The sequence below is a fragment of the Rana temporaria genome, chromosome 4, assembly GCF_905171775.1.
Source record: "Rana temporaria chromosome 4, aRanTem1.1, whole genome shotgun sequence".
Classification (NCBI taxonomy): domain Eukaryota; kingdom Metazoa; phylum Chordata; class Amphibia; order Anura; family Ranidae; genus Rana; species Rana temporaria.
The window spans coordinates 112778851-112804085 of NC_053492.1; the positions used below are offsets into that span (position 1 = coordinate 112778851).

The 25235-nt window shown below is 43.6% G+C and overlaps 1 protein-coding gene across 1 annotated transcript in view; it reads right to left on the reverse strand.

The window, feature by feature from the left end:
* SHBG (sex hormone binding globulin) overlaps positions 1-25235 on the reverse strand; it is a 62266-nt gene extending 37031 nt beyond the window's left edge. Inside the window, exons 1-2 of the mRNA XM_040348800.1 lie at positions 25148-25235; positions 237-492 (exon numbers count right to left, since the gene is read on the reverse strand). Of these exons, the coding sequence (XP_040204734.1) occupies positions 237-455 (219 nt within the window). The 5' untranslated portion in view covers positions 456-492; positions 25148-25235. The remainder of the gene's footprint in view (positions 1-236; positions 493-25147) is intronic.

Consider the following 25235-nt stretch of genomic DNA (forward strand, 5'->3'; position numbering starts at 1 on the left):
AAATGGTGATCTCTATATAGACATTAGGGGAGATTTACTAAATCTGGAGCACTCAGAATCTGGTGCAGCTGTGCATGGTAGCCAATCAGCTTCAAACTTCAGCTTTTTCAATTAAGCGTTGGCAATAAAACCTGAAAACTGATTACACCAGATTTTGCACTTTCCAGTTGTAGTAAATAAACCACATTGTATTTTTCCTCTATGCCTCAATTATAGACAATCTCACAAACAATTACCTGTCCTGCGTGATGCTTGCTGGAAGCATGTGGTAGACTGCCTGAAGAAAACTTCCCATAGGAAAGCAGCAACAGGATGATAGGAATGGATATACAGCTAAGAGTCCTCATGTTGCTGATGCAGTGGATGTGAATAGCCGTCACATGTTCATTATCCTTTATATAGCTCCGATAGAAGGGAACCAGACCTTTTCTCAGACCAACCTTGGCTCCAACCATAACACATTCCCAGTGTCTGCCTCCTGCAGATGTTCCACTAGAGCAGAGGAGACAAACTGTTTAACCCTTTACCAAAGTGACAAAGACAAGAACTATTTTTTTTCTTACTATTATTAACCGTTTGTCTCTATCCATTCACGTTATCCTATTTTTCATTTGCATGTCATCTTATCTAGCCATGCGCAAAAAGGGTCATGCCCCGTACACACGATCGGTTCGTCAGATGAAAACGGGACCGGTTTTCATCAGACGAACCGATCGTGTGTGGGCCCCATCGTTTTTTTATCCATCGGTGAAAAAACGTAGAACTTGTTTTAAAATGATCTGATGGTTAAAAAACCGATAGAAAAAAAACGATCGTCTGTGGGCACGTCCATCGGTTAAAAATCCATGCATGCTCAGAATCAAGTCGACGCATGCTTGGAAGCATTGAACTTCATTTTTCTCAGCACGTCGTTGTGTTTTACGTCACCGCGTTCTGACACGATCGTTTTTTTTAACTGATGGTGTGTAGGCACGACTGATGAAAGTCAGCTTCATCGGTTTTCATCGGATGAACCGATCGTGTGTAGAGTTCTCTGTAAACTGCGGGACGCTGCAAACAGACATCTCCAGGTATCTCCTTTTTGTTTGTATTTTTCCAATATTTTTTGGTGTCATTTAACTTTTATATTAACATAATAAGGAAAAGGGGCAACAAAATAGCAACTCTAGTGTCTAATTATACATATTTTTCTACTTTTTTCTGTTGTGTAAAAAAATTAATAATAATATAATTATTTTTTTAATTACACCCCCCAAAAAAAACAAAGCCATCGATGATCACCGGGTCAAGCAAAAATATGGTAATCATGAAGATAGCTGCAAGCTCACTAGATTGCTGGCAGGATTAAAATATATTATTTTTTGCACTTTGGATCAGATATAAAAGAAACATTTAATTGTATATTTAACAGAACAAATGGGAGCAAATAATATAAGATCAATGCCAGGGTTTACATACACTTTAAGAGTAAAAAGTGACATACACAAAAAAAAAAAAAGAGTGAAAATTCAGAGTATAGAGAAACCACGGGTACTGCTGAATATGGCATCGGTCTAGCATATAGAGTGCCCACCTCTTTCTATGTCCATTTTCTTCACTAAAGGGTCACAGGGACCTCAGCCACAACCTGCTATTTATAGACAGCCTACTACACTAATACAGAGACAGGCATGGGTTGAAGGAAACAGACACAAACCTGGAGATTCTGCACCTGCATGAGGCCAAAGGTACTGATCCAAAGTGTTGCTGAGCATCAGCAACCCTTTAAAGAGGAAGTAAACCCTTGTTGTTGTTTTTTTTTTTTTAAACCCTGCAAAATTAAAGTCATAATGAGCTAGTATGCACAGCATACTAGCTCATTATGATCGACTTACCTGAGAACAACGCCCCTGAAGTTCTCCTCTGTGCCCTCTGCCGCCGCCATGTCTCCGGCGATCTTCTTCCTGTAATCGCCGCTCTGGCGCTGTGATTGGCCGGAGCGGCGAAGACGTCATTCCCGCGCATGCGCACGGGAGCCGTCGAACATGGCATTGCCGTGTTTAGGGCGGCTATTGTTAGTGCGCCTGCGCGCCGTAGACAGCGGTCCTGTCATTCGGCGAATATCTCCTAAACCGTGCAGGTTTAGGAGATATTGCTAACACCTACAGGTAAGCCTTAATCTAGCCTTACCTGTAGGCAGGGATGGACTGGCCATTGGGACTACAGGGAGTTTCCCGGTGGGCCGATGGCTCTGTGGGCCGGCTTCAGTGACAGCGGACCGCCGCCCCCCTCCGCTCCTCTGTCTCTCCCTCCCCGCAGCGCTCACCTGGGGGGAACAAATAAGCAGGAGGAGGACCAGAGGAGCAGGGGGGATGACAGGGGAGCATGGGGGGAGGGGAAAGACAGCTGACTCAACAGCTATGGCCTGGGAGTTTCTCACTTCTGCCTAATCTTGTCCCATAAGGGGGCACCAAACTGATTCTTTGCCATGGGTGAAATAATGTCTAGCTTCCCCACTGGTACTGCCTAAAAGAGTACCAGTACCAGCTGTTCTACTCTAATAAAGTATAATGGCTAGTGGCTAGCGAAGGGGGAGAGGGGGTGCGGGTGGCCAGGGGAGGGGGGGGTGCGGGAGTTGTCTGGCCGCCATGGGAGAGACCTGTCAAAGTAGGCCAGTCTGGATGAAGTCCAGGGCCAAATTTCTGTCCCAGTCCAGCCCTGCCTGTAGGTGTAACTTGCAAAAGGAAGGAAGTTAGTTCAGGAGTGACAGTCCTTTCTCCACACAATGCTATTCTACTGGAAAGTTCTTAGAGGACCATGTGAGTTCTAAAGATCCATCCCCAGCATTGCCAGCTCAAAGTTAGAGCATAGAAACATAAAAGAGTGATGGCAGGACCTGGCTGGGTGGTCGAAGTGTGGTCTGTCCTGGCTCGATAGAGTTCATGCAGTAAAGATGACCTTGCTACCCTGTTTGCTGTACCTGTTTCGCTCTCTCCCGATACCAGTAAAGAAAAAATATCTCTCTAAATTCCAATCCAAAATTGTGCGGTTCATCTGGGACAACAAAGGCTATAGATGCCCCAAGGAAGTGTTATTTCGCTTGAAGTCCCAAGGGGGGGGGGTTTGGTTTACAGAATCTGTGGTGGTATTACCAAGCCGCCCAATTGACTCAAATATCCACAGTATACTCTAAGGGCCCTAAGCCTGATTGGCTGTCTATGGAAAGAAAAGCCATTCCCTTGAATACCATTGACTTCTTGTTATGGAGTAACCCAAAATTTACACCAGCAATTATGTCTCCGACACTCTCTCATTCGGTATCCTCGTGCTCCACGCTCTACACTCAATGTTCCCTTATCTCACCTGTTTAGCCCTTATCTCATATTTTTCATAACCCCAGATTTCCACCAGGTTTGAATATTAAAGCCTTTAAATGGTGACTGGATAAGGGCCTCTACCGAATTGGACACTTCCTCTCCCAGGCGGGCCCCCTCACTCTGGCACACTGCAGGAAAACACTGGATATGCCCAACTTGGAGCTATTCCGTTTCTCCCAAATAGCACATTTCCTACACTCCATCTGGACCAACAAAACTGAACCCTATACTATCACCTCATATGAACATTGGTGCTCAAACTCTACGGATCAGAGGGGAGGGATCTCTCTAATATACTCCGCCCTGGAGAATAATAATGACTCTCCAGCCTATGCTCGGGCCTGGGAGGAGGACACTGGTTGCTCCTGGAAAACCTTGGATTGGTATCAGGCATCCAAACGCTCTTTTAAGGGTATTCTCAACATATCCTTGATAGAAGCTAGCCTTAAATAACAGCCCCACTACTTATCCGCTTTTTATCTGTTGAGCTGCCTGAGGGGTCAATAGAGGCACAACCATTCTGAATTGAAAGCCCCCATAGTCGATCAAATCGGCCGTGTCAAGAGTATTTGGGGGGTCTCTCGATCATTTTTTTTTTTTTTTTATTATTATTTTTTTTTTTTTTTTTTGTGTGACTAACAGAATATAAGAAATGAGAGGCCGCCCAGTTAGGGGTGCTGTGGCCAACGCCCCCAAAATAAGTGCCAGCCCTGGAACTATAAAAAAATACATGACACAAGACACTTCCAAAGACTGCCCTAGTGAAACATCTGGGGCCAAAAGCAGACTATCAATGGGCCAACAAAAAAATGGACGGAGAAGGTACTCTGAAACAGTGACAACCAGAGAGTCTGAGGTGGATGTTGCGGAACCACACGGTGCCACCCATAAAGATTTACCTCCATCAAAAACAGAGCTATTAGAGATGTTTTCGCGACTAGAATTATCAATCTCACGAATGGAGGTCTCGTTAAAAAATGAGATAACGATTGTACACGAAGACATGAGTCATTTACTGAGAAGAGTGGAAGAAACTGAAGAAAAACTGGATAGTCAAGCTGCTGAGGTGTCAGAGTTAAAAATGCAAATGAAGGAATTACAAATAGAACAAAGGAACTTGAGGTACCGAATGGAAGATCAAGAAAATCGGAACCGAAGGAAAAACTTGAGGATCCGTGGTTTACCTGACCTGGAAGGAGAAGACCTCCAAGTAAAACTCGATAAACTAGTCGGCCACATTTTGGGTAAAATAGAAACGGAAAAAATCAAATTCGAAAGAATTCATCGGATTAGAAAACCGGCGGAATTGGCAGCGGGAATACCCAGAGACGTGATCGCAAGATTTCACAATTTTCAAGATAAAGAACAGATTTGGCAGCGTCTTAAAACCATTAGGCCGGTAACATTTAATGAGACTGAATTACAGATTTTTCCGGACCTTGCCACCGAGACCCTTTCTAGAAGGAGATTATTAAAACCGTTACTCGAACATTTAAAAATACATGGTATCCAATATTCTTGGGGTTATCCAGCGTGTTTAATCGGGAAGAAGGAGGGCAGATCCGCGACCTTAAGGTTCCCCGAAGAGATGACTAAGTTCTGCAAGAGACTGGACATCCCATTGATAGAGATACCTGGTTGGAATGAACCTCAAGAGAAGATATCACCTATACCGGGCCATCAGACATGGAGCCTTATCCCAGGAAATAAAAGAGGAAAATAATTAAGAAAAAATCCACACAAGACAAATAACAAAAACGGAGATGATGATGTGGGGGGCTGGGGGGTGGGGGGGGGTCGGGGGGGGGCGGGGGGGGACCGGCTGGTGGGAGCCCGGGGAGTTCTGGGGTCCTGGGGCTACTCACCCACCCCCATCCTTCGGATGGGGGGGAGGGCGGTGGCGGTTCGGGACGTAGTCACACTCGCAGAGCTCAACCTCTGGGGCGAGAACCGTGGGCCGGGTGGAGTAGGTGGGCCACGGATCCAGGTGCCTATTTAAGGCCGTAATGCCCCTACTGGTGGGGGAAGGGAGGGAGGGGGGGAGGGTTTGGGTGATGGGAGGGGTCATAGTACAGAGTAAATGGGGGGAGGTGGGGGGGTGTGGGAGAGGGTTTGGGGGGGAGTTTCTCCGGTTATCAGTTTCAGAAATAAGCTGCCTGTCGTGGTTTTGCCTTGATGCATATTGGAAATTCTGCCTATGCAAGATGTCGAGTTTTATGACTCAATTTATTGCGACCGAATATAATAACAATGTAACGGGAGTGGTCGGGGGGCAAGCGACTATCTAGTAGATATTATGGGAACCTTAAAAATACTCTCATATAATGTAAGGGGATTAAATTCCCCGCTAAAAAGGGGTAATATTTTAAGAGAAATTAGACATCTTAAAGCAGATATAGTACTCATACAAGAGACACATATCTCGCAGGAGTCAAATCTTAAAATAAGCTCACCGGAATACCCATTATGGTACTACGGAGACTCACCGACTAAATTGGCAAAGGGGGTTGCCATAGGGTTTGCCAAGGAAGTTAGATTTGTTCTGGTAGACAGAAAAGCAGATCCCGAGGGGCGGTATCTTCTACTTAGAGGAAAAATAAATGAAGTGGATTATTCTATTGCAAATATTTATTGTCCAAATAAGAACTCCATGAGATTTCTTAAGGGGGTCATTGAGATGTTTATGGACTTCAGGATTGGCAGGGTAGTTGTGGCGGGTGATATGAACCTCTGTCTGGATCTGGATCTCGATTGTACGTCCCGTGCACAGCGGACTGGAGATGCACAAAGAAAATTACTTAAAAAAAAATTACATCAACTCCAATTGATAGATGTTTGGAGAATACAGCATCCGAAAATACGTGATTACTCATTCTACTCCGCTGTACACGGGACGTACTCTAGGATCGACTTTTTTTTAGTGGATCATAGCTCATTGGACGTAGTGACAAGTTCGGGAATTGGGATAACTACCCTGTCGGATCATGCGCCAGTTTCAATTAATTTAAAAATTGAGGGAGCTCCCAAAAGTAACACCAAATGGAGACTTAATGAGGATTTAATACAGGATGAAGAGGTTGTAAAAAGGATAAAACAGGAATTAGAATGGTATTTCAAGACAAATTGCTCCGAACACGTGTCGGAATCAATAGTTTGGGAGGCTCACAAGGCCTATATCAGGGGCATACTGATCGCAATAGGATCAGCAAAAAAAAAAGAAACTAAGAAGAAATATGATGAGTTATATAAAACCATCTTGGACCTTGAACAGACCCATAAACTAACAGGAGAGCATGAAGCAGAGCGTACCGTTATCTTAAAAAGAGAGGAATTAAGAGATCTTATTGAATATGAAAATAGAGCGGCATCTTACAGACGTAAGAAAGAGAATTATCAATGGGGTGACTTGTCGGGCAAATACCTAGCAAAAGGGTTTCAAAACAAATTTAAGGGTAATTTTATAGAAAGTATTCAAACAGGCAAAGGGAGCAAAGTACATACATCATCAGAAATTGCAAGAGTATTTCAAGAATACTATGGGAAGCTGTATTCTATATCGCAAGGGGACACCCCCGAAAAAACCAAAAGGAGAAGCGTTAATATAAAAAAAATTTTAAGTAACACATGTCTAAATAAAATATCAGACGACAAAATTAGTTTTTTAGAAGAACCTATAACGGAATTGGAAATTCGCAATAATTTAAAGGAGTCACCAAAGGGGAAAAGTCCAGGCCCCGATGGGTTAACAATTGCATATTACCAAAAGTTCAGTGACATTCTGATCCCCAGGATGTGTTCTTATATAAACGGTATTGGTTTAAATTGGGATATTCGTCAAGAGGCATTAGAGGCTGCAATTACAGTAATCCCTAAGATAGGTAAAGATCCCTCCTTATGTTCTAGTTTTAGACCCATCTCGCTATTAAATGCAGATGTAAAACTGTTCGCCAAAATCTTAGCAGGGAGAATGAAAACAATCATGAAAGATTTAGTACATACTGACCAAGTAGGCTTTGTCCCCGGGAGGGAAGGCAGGGACAATAGCATCAGAACACTTCTGTTGACACAGATAATAAAAGATAGTAAATCCCCAGGTCTACTCCTGTCGATAGACGCCGAAAAGGCTTTCGACAGGGTAGACTGGGGATTTCTATTGAACACATTGGAGTTTATCGGGATCGGTCCAAAAATGATGGGGTGGATAAGCGCTTTGTATAAACACCCAACGGCAAGAGTTAAGGTAAACGGGACATTGTCAGGGACATTTGAAATGTTCAATGGGACTAGACAGGGGTGCCCCCTCTCGCCCCTTTTATTTATTTTAACCCTGGAACCATTGCTGGCCGGGATTAGAAATAACCCCGATATCAGGGGGATTCAAACAAATGATGGGGAACATAAACTCGCAGCGTTCGCCGACGATATTTTATTATTCATAACGAATCCAACTATAAACACTCCCGAATCTATTAAAAACCCTCAAATTGTATGGAGATGTATCTAATTTTAAAATCAATCCTCTAAAATCAGAAATCCTCAATATAAATGTGAAAGCACAGGACGTACGGAGATATAAGCAAGAGTTTCCATTTATTTGGAAAGATACCGAGATAAAATATTTGGGAGTTAATATCACATCTTCCCCTAACCTAATCTATCTACAGAATTATATACCACTATTAAATGATATTAAAAAAGATTTAAAGAGAATTGCATTGAGACAAAGATCCCTACTAGGGAGAATAAACTGTTTTAAGATGTTTACTCTCCCTAAGATATTATATATAATTCAAATGTTACCAATCGCACTACCGGGTGCTTACTTCAAAATACTAAAACAGTTATTAAATAGGTTTATATGGCGGAACAAAAAAATGCGCATTAGTATGGAGGTGTTAATTAGAGATAAGGAACATGGTGGTTTGGGGGTACCTGATATTTATACATATTATATGGCTATTCACATGGCACGGGTGGTTGATTGGGTCAGAGATAAAAGAGAGAAAAGATGGGTGAGATTAGAAAGCTGTTCAAATAACTCACGGTTAGGAAAAGAGATTTGGATACCGCCACATTTTAGACAAATAAATCCGCACATGCACAAAATCACATTGGCATCCATGTCTATTTGGGATAGGGCACATAAAAAACATAGATGGGGCTATAACTCCCCATTAATCCCTCTATTTGACACAAATTTCTTTGCACCAGGGAAAATGGACCTGTTTGGTAACTGGATTAAAAAATCAGATGCTCAATTAAAAGACATATTAAAAGACGGCAAAATTCTTACCTATCAGGAACTAAGTAAAAAAAAAGAATTGTTTAAGTTGAACAGGTGGCGATACCTTCAGCTGACGCATTTTGTAGATTCCCTCCCCACCCCCCTGAGGTCAGATAGATACTTGCTCCCTTTGGAGCGTATGTGTTTAGCACCAAAGGGAAGGGGCGCGATCTCCGCAATTTATAAAATATTAATGGGATTGAAAGACACCGGTTTCCCTCCGTATATTAATAAATGGGAAGAGGAATTGGGAACGGGAAAAACCGAGACAGTGGTCAGGAAAATATTAAAAAAGACGCATTCAACTTCATTTAATTGTGCATTGATCGAAATGAACTTTAAATGTTTAGCACGATGGTATATAACCCCGGCCATAGCACACCGTTACCAAGACGACACCTCCAAATACTGTTGGAGGGGCTGTCTTGAAGTGGGCACTATGTCACATATATGGTGGACCTGCCCAAAAATTAAAACATACTGGAATGATGTATTATTAATAATTGAGGAGATAACCGGAATTAAAATACCTCCTGATCCATGGGTCTGCTTGTTTCATGGGACAGAAATGTCAACTAAACAGTATATGAGAACCTTACTTCCACACGTACTAGATGCAGCAAAGAGTCTGATCCCCAAACAATGGAAGGACCCTATGAGCCCGACAGTAAAGAGCTGGCTTTGCAGAATTAACGATATATATTATGCTGAACAGCTCAGGTACATGGGAGAGGAAGGAGAAGGCAGATTTAAACGGAAATGGCAGGATTGGGCTAATTTTAAACTTGCACCAAGGTATATAGATAGGATGATATAGTGTAGGAAGGTCAACGGGCAAAGAGTGATTCAATAGGAGACAGAATTCCGGAGATAGGGGAGGGTGGGAGGGCGGGATCAAGGGTTGGGGGTGGCTCGAGGGTGGGATGAGGGTTTGTTCGGCTAGGAGACACTAATGTATCTATTCACGTATTTAAGAATTTTTTTCCTTTATCTCCTTTTGTATATTTATTGACATATATTCAAAAAAAAAAAAAAAAAGCACTTTTGCAATAACAAATAAAGAATAAGAAAAGGGAAAAAAAAAAAAAAAAAAAAAAAGAAATTTCCAACCATGATGCGAACAAAGGAGACTGCAAATTGAACGCAAAAGTGATTGAGTATCCTGATAGTTCTCTGAGGCGGAAATAAAAAAATTTTCCCCAGGGTTTCCCCTTCATGTTTCAGGGGCTGTGAAGCTGGAGGGCACTATTTTCCACATTTGGTGGACCTGTCCCCGGATCAGATCCTTTTGGAGGAAGGTGTTTCAGACAATTAGGATGGTAACAGTTACTTTGGTGACTCCCGATCCTCAATTAGCACTCCTGAACCGCCCCCTCCCAGGACTTTGTAAAAATCTCCAAACACTAACTTTCTTTATCCTGCTAGGAGCTAAGATAAATGTTAGCACGGGCATGGAAAACCCCCACGGTTCCTTTTCAGAGGTTCAAGAGGAAAGTTTCCTGGATTATGGCGCAAGAACACATGGTAGCAAAATTACAGGACAAGACAGATAGATTCAAGGCTATATGGGAGCCCTGGGCATTCTATTGTAACATTCCTATTTACCCTGGCATTACCCCGGATCCGCGGTAGAACCTGGGCTACTTTGAGCTCCACACCTTATGCCGCGTACACACGATCATTTTTCAGCATGAAAGAAAACGTAGTTTTTCAGCATGTCTAAAAAACAACGTTTACCCAACTTCATCATTAAAACGACGTTGCCTACACACCATTGTTTTTAAAAAATGATCTAGCAAAGTGCGGTGACGTACAACACGTACGACGGCACTTTAAAGGGGAAGTTCCAATCGCCTTGGGGCTGCTTTAGCTGATTCCGTGTTAGTAAAAGACGATTCGCGCTTTTTTGTCTGTTACAGCGTGATGAATGTGCTTACTCCATTATGAGTGGTAGTTTTACCAGAACGAGCGCTCCCATCTCATAACTTGCTTCTGAGCATGCACGTTTTTTTTTTGTCGTTTTAGCCCACACACGATAATTTTTTACAACCCGAAAAACAACATTGTTTAAAATTACACTAAAAAATGCAGCATGTGCGAATTTTTTTGTTGTCGTTTTTCAGAACCTGAAAAATGATGTGAAGCCCACACACGATCATTTTAAATGACGTTTTTAAAAAACAACGTTTTTTTCATGCTGAAAAATGATCGTGTGTACGCGGCATTACCTCTCCTCCTCCCTCTTACACTTTTCTCCCTAACCACTTTCTGGGACACTCTGTTCCCATTTCTCTACCTTATTATGCAAGACATATATGAACCCATGAGACTAGAGCCGAGTCCGGCCTGACTGCACAAGCTGAGCGGATTTCCTTGTGTGGTATGAAATGGGGGGGCCCCTGCGGGACCGCCTTACTCACCTCACTGAACTAAACCGTACTATACTGGCTGCACTTCGTAGTGGCCTGGACAAGGGGGGGTGGGTAGAGCTCAGCGCCTCTGGGGGGGTCGGGGCATCCCCACAGAGATCCCAATGGGGTGGGGGGGCTTGGACCCTTCCGGGGGTGCGCGGCCGGCACCCCCTAGAATGTCCCAGGTACCACTATATATTCGAGCCAGAACCTGCGGCAGGTGGGACCTGGACCCCAAGCCACTTGGGCGGATAGTCTCACAGAAAAGTTATCTACGTTACTTGTTGTGGGCTGTTAGCCCAGAGCATTTTGTTAGTATTGCTCATTGATTAATTACCGTAAGGAAATTGAACATTGATTCATTGAATGTTACTACCCTCATACTTTGATCTTGAGTTCGTAAAGCTTGTGGATAAGCTTATAACACTAATGTATTATATTGTTTTTTTTTTTCTGTCATGCTTGTTGAAAACCAAATAAACATTTTGAAAGTAAAAGAGTGATGGCAGAAAAACAACCAAGTGGTCCATCAGGTCTGACTCTTTTTTTATATTTTTATTTTATTATTTTTTTGTTAGCTTTTTTCTCTGAGTATAGATCTAGGTTTGTCCAAAGTATATTTGAATCCACTTACTGTTGACCGACTCACCTCTTCTGGAAGTCTATTTCAAGCATCAACTACTCTTTCAGGAAAATAATACTTTCTAAGGTTAGTTTTGAACTTTTCTCCTGCTAGTTTGAGGTAATGTTCCTGTGTTCTTGATCTTGGTTACATATAGAAAATACTGCCCTCTTGAACCTTATTCGCCCCCTTGATGTATTTAAACGTTTCCGTCAGGTTTCTCTCTTTGGTGTATATTAAATGATAGAGACAAAATATCAACCAAAAATCCAGAAAAAAAACACAAGAGTTGCAGTTCAGTGAGTAAAATAAGTATTTGATCCCAAAGCAAAACATGACTTAGTACTTGGTGGAGAAACCCTTGTTGGCAAGCACATGGGTAAGACGTTGCTTGTAGTTGGTGACCGGGTTTGCACACATCTCAGGAGAGATTTTGGTCCAGTCTTCTTTACAAGATCTTCTCTAAATCCTTAAGGTTTCTTGGCTGTCACTTGGCAACTCGAAGCTTCAGCTCCCTCCATATATTTTCTATAGGATTAAGGTCAGTAGACTGGCTAGGCCACTTCATGACCTTAATGCGCTGTTCGGCTCTGGCACCCCCCACCTCAGTCCAAACGCGGTACTGCACACCGCTTTGGCCTCAACCCTGCTCATTTTGCGAGACAACACTCGCAAACCGAGTTAGGATCTTAGGAAATACAGTGCTCGTATTGCGAAAACGCTCGTTAACAGCATTACTCGCAATCCGAGGTTCCACTGTATAGACAAAAAATCCAATCAGATTAGTCTGATATGATCTGCCCTCAGTAAAGCCATGCTGCTTTTGGTCCAGCAAGTATTTTTGGTCAAATGTGTTTACATGCTCCATGAGCTTTTTGTTTAGGAGTGACTCCATTGACTTGACTTAACAGATGATAAACTCGCGGTCCTGTAATTGCCATCCTGTAATTGTAATTGCCATCTTGCTGCCCTTGTTGTGGATAGGTACAATATTTTCTGTGCGCCAGTCATGGAGATCTTCTCGTTAGAAAAGATTGATTAAAAAGATTTCTTAATGGTCCAACAACTATACCTCAAAGTTCTCTAAGATGAATACTATCAGATCTCATTGCTTTATTAACCACTTGGGATCCGCGCTATGGACGAATGACGTCCACAGCGCGGCCCTCAAGTGCCGAGTGGACGTCTTTGGACGTCCTGCTGTTGTCATTCCCCGGGCGCGCAGCGGGGAAACAACGTGCCCGGCGCATCGCTCGGGAGGCGATGCGTGTGCCTGGCAGCCACGATGTCTGCCAGGTACCCGTAATCGGTGGTGACAGCAGGGACGTGGAGCTCTGTGTGTAAACACAGAGCTGCACGTCCTGTCAGGGAGAGAGGAGACCGATCTGTGTCCCTTTACATAGGGACACAGCATCAGTCACCTCCCCCAGTCAGTCCCCTCCCCCCCACACAGTTTGAACACACCCAGGATACACATTTAACCCCTTCCTCACCCCCTAGTGTTAACCCCTTCACTGCCAGTCACATTTATACAGTAATTAGTGCATTTTTATAGCACTAATCACTGTATAAATGTGAATGGTCCCAAAAGTGTCCAATCTGTCCGCCGCAATATCGCAGGCCTGACCAAAAAAAAAAAATCGCAGATCGCCGCCATTACTAGTAAAAAAAAAAAAAAATCTATCCCATATTTTGTAGGCGCTATAACTTTTGCGCAAACCAATCAATATAGGCTTATTGCGATTTTTTTAAACAAAAATATGTGGAAGAATACGTATCAGCCTAAACCGAGGGAAATTTTTATTTTTTAAAAAAAATTGGGATATTATTATAACAAAAAGTAAAAAATTGTGTTTTCTGTCTTTTTATGTTTATAGCGCAAAAAAATAAAAATCGCAGAGATGATCAAATAACACCAAAAGAAAGCTATTTGTGGAAAAAAAAAGATAAAAATATAATTTGGGTACAGTGTTGTATGACCGCGCAATTGTCATTCAAAATGCGTCAGCGCTGAAAATTGGTCTGGGCACGAAGGGGGTTTAAGTGCCCAGTAATGAAGTGGTTAAGCCAGTTCCTCTTCTACCTCTGTCTCTAGAAATGCATGATCCCCCAGCCTATTATTGATAGTGCAATTTATTTCTGAGAAGACTAACCAGAAGTAATTGTTTTTTTTTACTATTCCTTACTGTGCTACTTTAACTGGTGATTGCGCGGTCATGCAACATCATATGCAAATTACATTTTGATAATTTTTTCCCACAGATAGAGCTTTCTTTTGGTCATATTTGATCAGCACTGTTTTTTTTTTTTGCAATATAAACAAAAAAAGACAGAATAAAATTATATTATATATATATATATATATATATATATATATATATATATATATATTTTCACTTTGTTATAAAAAATAATTAAGGAAAGTGTCATCTCTTCTCTCTCCTGCCGCGAGACAAGCGGGATGGGGGGGGAGGGGTGGTAAGGAAAGTGTCATCTCTTCTCTCTCCTGACGCGAGATAAGCGGGATGGGGGGGAGGGGTGGTAACGAAAGTGTCATCTCTTCTCTCTCCTGCCGTGAGATGATAAGCGGGATGGGGGGGGGGTTGGTGCTGACAAACAAAACAAAGTCAAGTCTTCTCTTTTCTCTCCTGTCGTGTGTTGCTAAAGTCAGACGAAAAAAGAAAACAGGGGGAGGTGGGCCCCTGTCGTGAGTTGCTAAAGGTAGGGGGTTCGAACGGAAAAAAAATGGGGGGGGGGCGGAAGGGCCCCTGGGGACCATCAGGCCCCTTACAGGTGTAATGCCTGTACCCCCCTGATGGCGGCCCTGACTGTGGATTTTATTACATTTTTTACACTTTGACAGCTCAGCGCCCAGGGGCAGACACACCGGCAGCCCCCCGGTTGTTAGGGCACTGCATTTCACACAGGATAAATGGATGAATACTGAGAAACCTTGGCTGCCCCAGTAGAACCCTAATTTGTTTCTCTAAGAAGTCTTTACCGTAGTGAATGACAACTTTAACTTATTATGCCTAATCAAAATTTACTATAAACACTGAGAAATATTCTAAATACAGAATTCCATCAACTACAGAAACCTTGCCAGTGACCTTTATACACCAACAATCCCTGAGAGAAAGAACCTTGACTCAAATGTTGCAGATTTGGTCCAAGTGCTCTTTGTTGCACGTTCTGTCCAAAATATACTGTGCATGTGCTATGTGTTCCAAACACATGATCTGACCGGTAGCAGTAATCTGATAGAACACCCATACAGACATCTTCAACACCCAGCTGCGTCTTGAATTTCAGAGTAATGGTACCCCACCAGTGTATGAATACAGGATTCTCAACCAGGCAGGTTGAGGGGCTCCAGTGTATTTGCTTGTTTGGGAGGAAACTGGCTTTTCAGCTTCCTCATTATTCACTTTGGGACCTGAAGCCCGGGGATTTATTAGAGATCCGGGTGGGATAAAATCTACAGTCCTGGATCCAGGTTTTGAGACTCACCAGCACACTGATTGTTCAGGTGTGTGTGGGCCGGATAGTAAAATCAGGACCAGCATTTTGGGCTCCACTCTCCTGAGGAGTGCAAGATTTCAAGGGAGAACCCAGAGTGTGCATGTATGCACAGTAGAAGTCAGAGACCCAAGTCTAAAGCCTCATACACACGTACGGGATTCCCGTCGGTAAAAAGTCTGCCGAGAAACCTGAGGGGAAAACCGAGAACCTGCTCGGTAACTTTTTCCCCCTACACACGACCGGGTTTCCCGACAGGAAAACTGTCATGAGCGCTTTGGTCGGGAATCCCGGCCGCGTGTATGCTCCATCGCAGTGTTTCCCATAGGAAAACTGCCGGCTTAAAAAACGCCGGAAATTTCTGCAGGAAAAAAAAGAGAACTGGTTCTCTTTTTTTCGGGCAGTTTTCTTGTTGGGAAAACTGAGATGGAGCATACACACGGCCGGTTTTCCCGGCCAAAAGCACTCATGGCGTGTGCACGAGGCTTGAGGATCAGAGCAGTGAGGGGCTGCTATCTAAAAGGACAGTGTTGGCAAATACTCTGTAGGAGACGGAGGAGAGCCTGAAGTGGAAGGCCTGAGCAGCACTGCTGTATGTACAAGCCAGGAGGCTGAATTTATCATTATTTTGTATGGACAAAACCCCCTGCGAGGGAAAACCTTTGATTTTGTTTTGAACTTTTCTTAAAAAAAAGTGGGCCAACAAGCCCTGAAATTGAACTTCTGGCATGGATTGTTCTCGCCAACGGGTGCTACAGTCAGGGATGGACTGGCCATTGGGACTACAGGGAGTTTCCCGGTGGGCTGATGGCTCAGTGGGCCGGCTTCAGTGACAGCAGCCTGGGAGTTTCTCACTTCTGCCTAATCTTGTCCCATAAGGGGGGGGGGGGCACCAAACAGATTTTTTGCCCCGGGAGAAATAATGTCTAGCTTCCCCACTGGTACTGCCTATAAGAGTACCAGTACCAGCTGTTCTACTCTAATAAAGTAAAATGACTAGTGGCTAGTGAAGGGGGAGAGGGGGCTTGGGTGGCCGGGGGGGGGGGTGCGGGAGTTGTCCGGCCGCTGTGGGAGAGACCTGTCAAAGTGGGCCAGTCTGGATGAAGTCCAGGGCCAAATTTTTGTCCCAGTCCAACCCTGGCTACACTTGAGTTAAACAACCCCCAAATACCACTAATTATATATATATATATATATATATATATATATATATATATATATATATATATATATATATATATTATATATATATATATATCAGCAGAATATACACTGGAATATATGGCTACAGGCCAAAAAGGGTAGAAGAATGACTAGGCTTCCGCCAGACTTCTCCATTTATTTCTCTGACACCACAGTCCCAGAAATGTAAAAAACTCTAAATTCACATTACTTTAAAGTCCTTATTCCTATTCTCTAACCGTTAGAGTCCTTAGATACTGTAGAGGCTAAGATAGGCACCAAATGTTCTGGAATATTCTGTAGTCCTTTGAAGATAAAAGCTTGTGTCTTCAGTTAGCTCTTTACGATGAGCAAATGGTGTCCTGGCAAGTAAGTTTGGCACTAAATTCTCTCAGTGTGAATTGAAGTGTAGCAAGGATCCCTTTTCAGGCTTGGTGGAGTAAATAAGGCAAACTGTCTGCATGCAGTGTCCTTTGGTGGAAAAGATGGGCAAGTGCTCACTCACCAACCCCAGCGACCTTTTGCTTTGAAGAGTGGCATGAGCGCTCCGCAGCAGGTATCTGCAAATCCTGGCTCAAGGGACAGCGCTCAATTCTGAATTGCACCACGCTACCACCCAGTTGGACCCGGCGTGGAGATGACAAGAGTGACCTCCAGGCAGCCACCGAACGAACAGATGTGGCGACGACTCTCTCTCTCTCTGAAGCACAGGCCAAAACCCTGCCACAGAACAAAACTACCATCCAAGTCACTGCTTGCAGATACAGGCTGTGGTCTGAAGAGAGTGATTCTGTAGCCCCACAGGCTTTTATTTACCTCTCCCAGCATTCTGTTCTCTTCAGCCGGCTGGTACTTGTAGTCCATAACAGTTCGCCTTGAATGCAAAACCTGGCTCTTTGGACTACATGTCCCAAGATGGTTTGCTCCACTCTTAGTTCTCATTCATTCTGCTTTTAGGACAAAAAAAGCAGGGGGTTACAGCGCTCAGGATGTCTGCAAAAGCAATCAGTCATAGAGCATGATTCTATATAATTAATGGTGAGATAAAACCAAAACGGCGGCGTATATGGTCTAAAAATTAATAAGTCCGTTAGGGATCAGTCCAAACAAGGTGCCATTATGGCTGTTGTTGGTGGCTATATATAACCAGTGTGGATGGTAACAGGTGCTCAGGGCAGCTCTCCAGAAGCGAAGCCAGCTCAGAATATGCAAAGAAAAAAAAAACAAGAGGAAAAGCGCCTCTGAGTAATCTGTATTTAATATATGCAAACAAATGTATCCAGCACTTACATCATATAAGGCAATGTAGAAGTCCGGGAGGCTGGTGAGTGAAGCCAGGATCGAGAGATGGTATCATATAGCCAAGTGTCAGCAGCCGCTCAGTGCCGGAAGGAGCCGACTGTATCAGCGGTGATGGTATACTGCAGGGCTGGAATCTTGTGTGCTGGCGTGCAACGTCAGCTGGACGGGGGCCGAGGAGGACCATGACGCCTTTCAGAGCGTGCGCAAGTCAGGGAACAGTCCTGCACGCTCTTTTTTCAAGTGTGAACTTGCCAATTTTTTAGTCCGCAGCCCCAAGTTATGACCGGTTCCAGGTACCATTGCCAGCGTCTGTTTTACATGGTGCGGGAATACCTAGGGGCAAGATCAGACTTGGACTCCTTTCCCACCGAAAACCCTCTGGCTTACAGGGTCTTGAAGATGGATCACTGGCCAGAGCTTGCACAGTATTGTAATGGCTCTGGTGAACGGGAGTGAACCACAACTGCGGATAGCAAGGATTTCAATGCATGTACCTAAGTTATGTGAGATTTCAGTACTGAGCCCCAGGCGTCACTCCACACAAAAAGGAGTTTGGGGGTTCTCTACATCATCTCTCTCTCACATAAAGGAATGCAGTCCTGGTCACGAGACGCCCCCCCCGCTCTGGTGAAGCTGACAGGAAGGAGTTTATGGTGGAACTACGGCGGTGGTATCCGATCCTGATAACCCAAGTTTTGAACCGCAGATTGGCGGTGACAGGCCTGCAGTCCCAGTGCCGGGTAGGCACTTTTAAAGTAAGAGGCCATTTGGCTTTCCGTTGTTTTTAGTTGTTTTTATTATTAAAACGTTATTACGCTATCGGCGTCTACCGGTTCTCTTTTTTTGCATATCATCCTTATCTGGAACGCCTGGAAACGAGATTCAATAGTCCATATCCATGTGTGTGTAGGCACAATCCTGCACTAGCCCGTATGACCATCTTTTTAAGTAAAGTGGTCAACAGGCTCTGGTAAGAGCACTTTATATACAAAGCACCTTGGGTGGAAACAAGTGAAATTTGAAAAGTATGGTGGTGGCATTTTCTACTTTTCTCCACTAGGAAGATCACAGCAATTGTCAAGATTCGTTTGGCTTTCTATGCATGCTATTGGGACTCTATTTTTATTTTTATATTTTTTTGGTGTTTAACACAGTGAACTTCAGTGTTTTTTGCTTACACTGCAGAGGAATCTGCGTATTCATGCACATCTGTGTGGGACATTTCTGCTGTATATTGATTTATATTGTTTCAGCAATCACTGTTCACATATGCTTTTGGAAACGTATTTTATTATTAATTGTTGCACGTTGTTGTGTGGTATTCCACATTTCACAATCACTATTGTGTGGTTGAGCGCCCTCTACCTTCCATTTTCATTTTCATTATCACAATTCAGTATTGTTCTTTGAGGAGCAGCTTATTTAGTTTAATTTAGTACTTATTTATATTTGGCGCGGAATTTTCTATTCTACATAAAGGAATGCGTTGAGCTACTAGGGGTGGACGCATTACAAAATGCGACCAAACCCTAGCGTTAAAAAGATACGATTAAGGAGGACATTCCAATGCGTATGTACGTGATTATCAGTATTGGACCCCAGGCGTCACTCCAATCAGAGAACAGGAGTTTGGGGGTTCTCAACATCATATCACCTAAACATACAGCAGTGCATTGGAACATCCTCCTGAATCGTATCTTTTGAACGCTAGGGTTTGGTTGCATGTTGTAATGCGTCCACCTCTAGTAGCTCAACGCATTCCTTTATGCGAGAGAGAGATGATGTAGAGAACCCCCAAACTCCTGTTTGTGTGGAGTGACGCCTGGGGCTCAGTATTGAAATCTCACATAACATAGGTACATGCATTGAAATCCTTGCTATCCGCAGTTGAGGTTCACTCCCGTTCACCAGAGACGTTACAGAATAATAGAACATAAAAAATGAATCCAGCGGAACTTGCCAATCATGTGGTTGCCCTTACTCAAAAGGTAGACGCACTTGCTCAAACCGTACAAACTCTGCAGTTGGAGAACCAAACACTGCAATATTTAGTTGCGCAAAATTCAAATGTGCCTCCTTTTCCCCCTGAACCCAAGGTCAATCCACCTGCACCTTTTACTGGTGATCGAAAGACCTACAGAGAATTCATTAATGCATGTAAATTAATGTTTGAATTATGCCCTCGTACCTTCCCCAATGACAGGATTAAGGTGCTTACCCTTATATCCTATTTAAATGGTGAACCTCTTTGCTTGGGAAAATACCTACCTAGAAAAAGAGGATCCAATCCTACATTCTTGCACACAATTTTTGGCAACTATGTCCTTGCTTTATGATGACTCCAATCAGCAACTCACTGCTGAAAATGGTATTAGGACCCTCAAACAAGGTAGACGACCAGTTGAGGACTTCACAGCGGAATTCCAGAGATGGCCCATTGAGACCGAGTGGAATGATGTTACACTCCATAACCATTTCTGTCTCTGCCTTTCTGAACCACTAAAGGATGAGTTGGCTAGAGCTGATCTCCCCCAGTCTCTTGATGATACCATACAACGTGCTATCACAATAGATTGTAGGTTAAGAGAGAGATGAGCTGAATCTTCATCAAGTTCCACAGCACCTGTCCCTACACCTCAAAACTTGTCCCCTTTTGAAGAAAAATGGACAGTGGGACCGTGCAATGCTCCAGCAGTCGTTCAAGGCCTTCTGAATGATGTCTCAAGAGACTTTCTGGACATGTGCGTAGTGGTGTGTCTAGATGGCATACTTTATTGCTCAGTTGAACTTTTGCAACATCGGAAACATGTCGGATGACTACTTGCAAGACTCAGAGCTCACTTCCTCTACGCCAAGCTCCAGAAATTGTCTCTTTGAACAGACCATTATCTTTTCCTTGCCTTTGTTATTTTTTACAAAAAGGCAATATAAACTTTTTTTTTGTGGTTCGCAAAATTTTACAGAAAGTATATAAAAATGTTCTTACTGCTGAAACCCCTTACCTTGATATTCCTCCACTTATTGAGATCCCCAGGAGAGTATCCCTTAAAAGGGGGGTACTGTAACAGGCGCTCTCAGCGCCGTAGTGAGTTCACGCTGGAGCGCATACAGCGTCCGCGCAATGTCATCGCCCGGCGCTGCGTGCGTTCCAGCCTGGAATGCAGAAGTGCGCCGCACATCACCACTGCTGCCCTCTTTTAGCCACCGGGAGTGCTCTGCTGGGGTCCGTCCAGGTTTGTTCGTTCTCCTCCTCCCCCCCCTTCTCTATCTTTTCTTTCCCTTTTACTCTTGTCACTTTTAGTTTCCTTTCTCGACACTCGGGCCCCGCAAATATGGCGGTTTCTAAACCCTGGTGTCTCCAGCATTCCCTCTGACGATTCGTCAGAGAAGTGGGTGATGGTTGATGGCGCGGCAAGACGGCGTGCCAGCCTGTGGAGCGCAGACGTATCTGTTTGCGCTCCATCTATAGCAGCACATGTTGATTGAATCGCCCCCTGCTTGGCCACTTCGGTAGCGGTGACGACTCCCTAGCAGGAGAGATGTTCGTCCATCGGCCCCATAGATTCTTTGTTATGTAAGCCATCCATGTAAGTAGTCTATGTTTTGCTTTGCCCATCTCTTTTCTCCCCCTCTCTCCTCTTCCTCATATGTACTCCATGTTTTCTTTTTTTCCCCTTATATACATCTTTCTCCCTTTTGTCATCAGCGATCACTTTACTGAGGACTATGATGTGCAGTGGGTGCATTTGTAGTCCTCATCGTCGGATCTACAGTACACCTTCCCCACCCTGTGCATCTTATCAGCACTTCACTGTCACTATAAATAGCGATGGTTGAGTATTACCATATACTTGCTTATATTTCTCTCTATATATATATATACACATTTTTTTATGTATTTCATTCAACCTTATACATCTTTTCTTTAGCATCACTACCACTACCATTACTGCTATTGTCGCTGTGCACATTCATCCTCGGCTTCATTAGCAATACTTCCAGCTACCACCATCATCATATTTTTATATATTTTTATTTTCATCTCTATTTTTGCTTGTTTGGGGGTGGAGTCTGGACGGCCCCTGGGAGTGTTTCTGTGGTCGGTGGTGGGTGGGGCCAGGGCCTACATGTTTTCCTATTTAATCAGTGTAAGTGGATGGTCATGCACTGCTGGGCTCTGAGGAAGAGGGCTCTGTCACCTCGAAACGCGTCAGCCAGCAGCAACGCACCTCGCCACCCCCCCTACATTCTGGAGTGTGGTTTGAGGGGTATTTCAATTATCGTTTGACAAGCCTTTTATCATTCTTTGTTTGTGAGTAGTTTTCATTATTTTATTATTCCATTAAAATTTGCCAAACGGTAGTACACGAGGCTGGTGCGCCTTTCTTTCTCCCCTTTTTGTCGCACATCACCACTGCCCTGCCTCGTATCAGTGCTTATGCACTGCACCCGTTACCTGCCTATAAAGGCATTCACAGTCAATAGGAACCTTGTTTTATTATTGTCGGCCGTAGCCGGCTTGGCTAACGAACTACAGGTACCATCAATCCTAAGCCTGCAACCCATGCCAGCCTGGATGCCTGCCATAACGAAGCAAATCCAGATTGCCATTCCTGGGACACCCTAAACCGATCTCCCTACAGGGCACCATACACTACGGAATCCCAGGCCTGCTACCAACCTACTGCAGCCACCCATCCCTACAAAACGGATAAGTAGCAATTATTTCACTTGTAGTTCTACAGGAAAACCTGCTACATATAATTGCTCTTAAACAATTATTGTAATTACTCTGGCTTGCTAACTATTAACATACTTATTGGGATTGACTGGTGTGTCTTCGGCTGTCGCTGTAGAATATCTTAAAGGGACATACACTTTCAATTCGTTGGAACGTCCTCCTGAATCGCATCTTTTTAACGCTATGGTTTGGTCACATGTTGTAATGCGTCCACCCCTAGCAGCTCAATGCATTCCTTTATGTGAGAGAGAGATGATGTAGAGAACCCCCAAACTCCTGTTTGTGTGGAGTGACGCCAGGGGCTCAGTACTGAAATCTCACATAACATAGGAACATGCATTGAAATCCATGCTATCTGCAGTTGTGGTTCACCAGAGCTGTTACAAGTATGCAATTGAGCTACTGGCCTGTCCTGCATCCAGCGTTCTTTCGGAATGCACATTCAGTGCTGCTGGAGGCTTTGTAACCGATCACAGGGTGCGCCTCTCCACCAACTCAGTCGATCGACTGACCTTCATAAAAATTAATCAGGCTTGGATAACCACCAGCTACCAAGCACCTGATGAATAATTTGTTTTGAAATGTCAGATGCCTTCAAGACTGCCTATACCGAGTGACTATCCTGTTATGCTGAGTGACTATGCTTTTCCTCCTCAATGATCATGCTGATGGCTTGTAAGAAAATGTTTGGTTCTGGGCACTGCCACCAGTGGCTAAGGCCCAATTTTTCTGCCCCTGTTTAACAGGGGCGTGTAATTACAATTTCTGATGCAATAATTTGCAGCAGGGCTTATTCCTGCGCTGCAACTAGAGTACCTGTGAGGGGGTTGCAGTGTTGTGGCACCAGTGCCTAAGGCCCAATTTTTCTCCCCCTGTTCAACAGGGGCATGCAATTACAAATCTTAAACTAATATTTCACAGCAGGGCCCATTCCTGCGCCCACCAAGAGTAACTGAGGGCTTATAGTGTTGTGGCACCGTCACCACCACCAAGGCCCAATTTTTCAGCCCCTGTTCAACAGGGGCATGTAATTAGAATTCTTGATCTAATATTTAACAGCAGGGCCCATTCCATTTTTAACAGCGCCCACCAAGAGTAACTGTGAGGACTTAGTGTTGTGGCACCAGCGCCAAAGGCCCAATTTTTCTACCACTGTTCAACAATGGCATGTAATTAAAATTTTAAATAATAGTTCACAGCAGGGCGTTCCAGCACTCACCAAGACTAACTGAGGGCTTACAGTGTTGTGGCAACACCAACACTTAGGGCCCAAGATTCTTCAGAGTATATACGGCAGGCCCCTACTTTCAAACATCCAACTTAAACGACTCCTACTTGCAAACGGAAGGAGACAAAAGGAAGGGAGAGGAAATCTATCCCTAGGAAGGGAAATTCTCTTCTGTAAGAAGTGTCTCCTGTTTTCAAAAAATCATTTGTCATTGGGACAGAAAGTGAATTGCAATCTTCTTCTTTTCCAAAAAGCTTAAAAATAGATTTGTTGGCTAGAGCTACACTTTAAAATAGTACCAGTTAAAAACTACAAACAGATTCTACTTAACAACAAACCTAAAGCCCATGTCTTGTTTGCACCGCCTGTATACTGCTGTTCAAAGTATATAGGGCCAGAGGGGCTGGCAATGACCTGAGGTGAGGGGGGGGGGGACCCATGCTATTTTTCTCAATGATTTTCATCCATATTGCAGGGACCAGACATTAAAGCCGCAAGCAGTTTTAAATTACTTTTTTCTTATAGTAATGTCATTTTGTGCAGGGACAGTTCTAAACACGTGTCACTTCACAGGCATACTATAGACGCCCAGCATGTTCGATATTTAAAGGAATTTTTCAATTTTTTTTTTCACTTTAAGCATCATTAAAATCACTGCTTCCGAAAAAACGTGAGTTTTTAAAACGTTTTTTTTTTGCATTGATACATGTTCCCTGGGGCAAGACCCAAGTCCCCAAACCCATTTTAGGACAATAACTTGCATAATAACCTTTAAAATTAGCACTTTTGATTTTGAATGTTCGAGTCCCATAGACTTCAATGGGGGTTCTAAAGTTCGGTTGGTTCGAAGGTTCTGGTGCGAACCAAACGAGGAGGGGGGGGGGGTGTTCGGCTCATCCCTAATTACCAAACCTGTTTCATCCGAAGAAAATCCTGAAAACATGACCTGTTGGGGCACCTTGAGGACTGGAGTTGAGAAAAACTGACCTAAGGACACTAGCTCAAAACAGAGGCTTAGTTAGGTTACATACATACACATGTATTTGAGCTTTAGGGTGCACACCCTAATGCAATAGGCTGTGCACACCTATGCTTAAAGGAGAGTGTAAACTCTGAAGTAAGGTCAAAGAAACATGTGAGACTGGAGGGAAATTTATAAAAGGCAAATCCACTTTGCACTATAAGTGCACACTGCACTTGAAAGTGCAGTCGGTGTAAATCTGAGGGGTAGATTTGAAATGAGGGGAAGCTCTGCTGATTTTATTATCCAATCATGTGCAAGCTAAAATGCTGTTTATTTTCCTTGCATGTCCCCCTCGGATTTACACTTGTAGTGTATTTGCCTTTAGTAAATAACCCCCATAGTTACCATAGAAAGGCAACAATTATATTCAAACATTACACTTTTTCCCTGAACAGAAACCCATATTAATCATTGTAATCAGTGCATGACCGCTATCACCAGCACTCTACTCAAAATATGTATCTGTTAGTTCACTTACCTTGTTTATGTCTGCATACTGCTTTGTCCTTGGTGGTAAGCCTGGGAATTCAGGAGGTCCTATGTACCTTATCAGGATACATTTAACA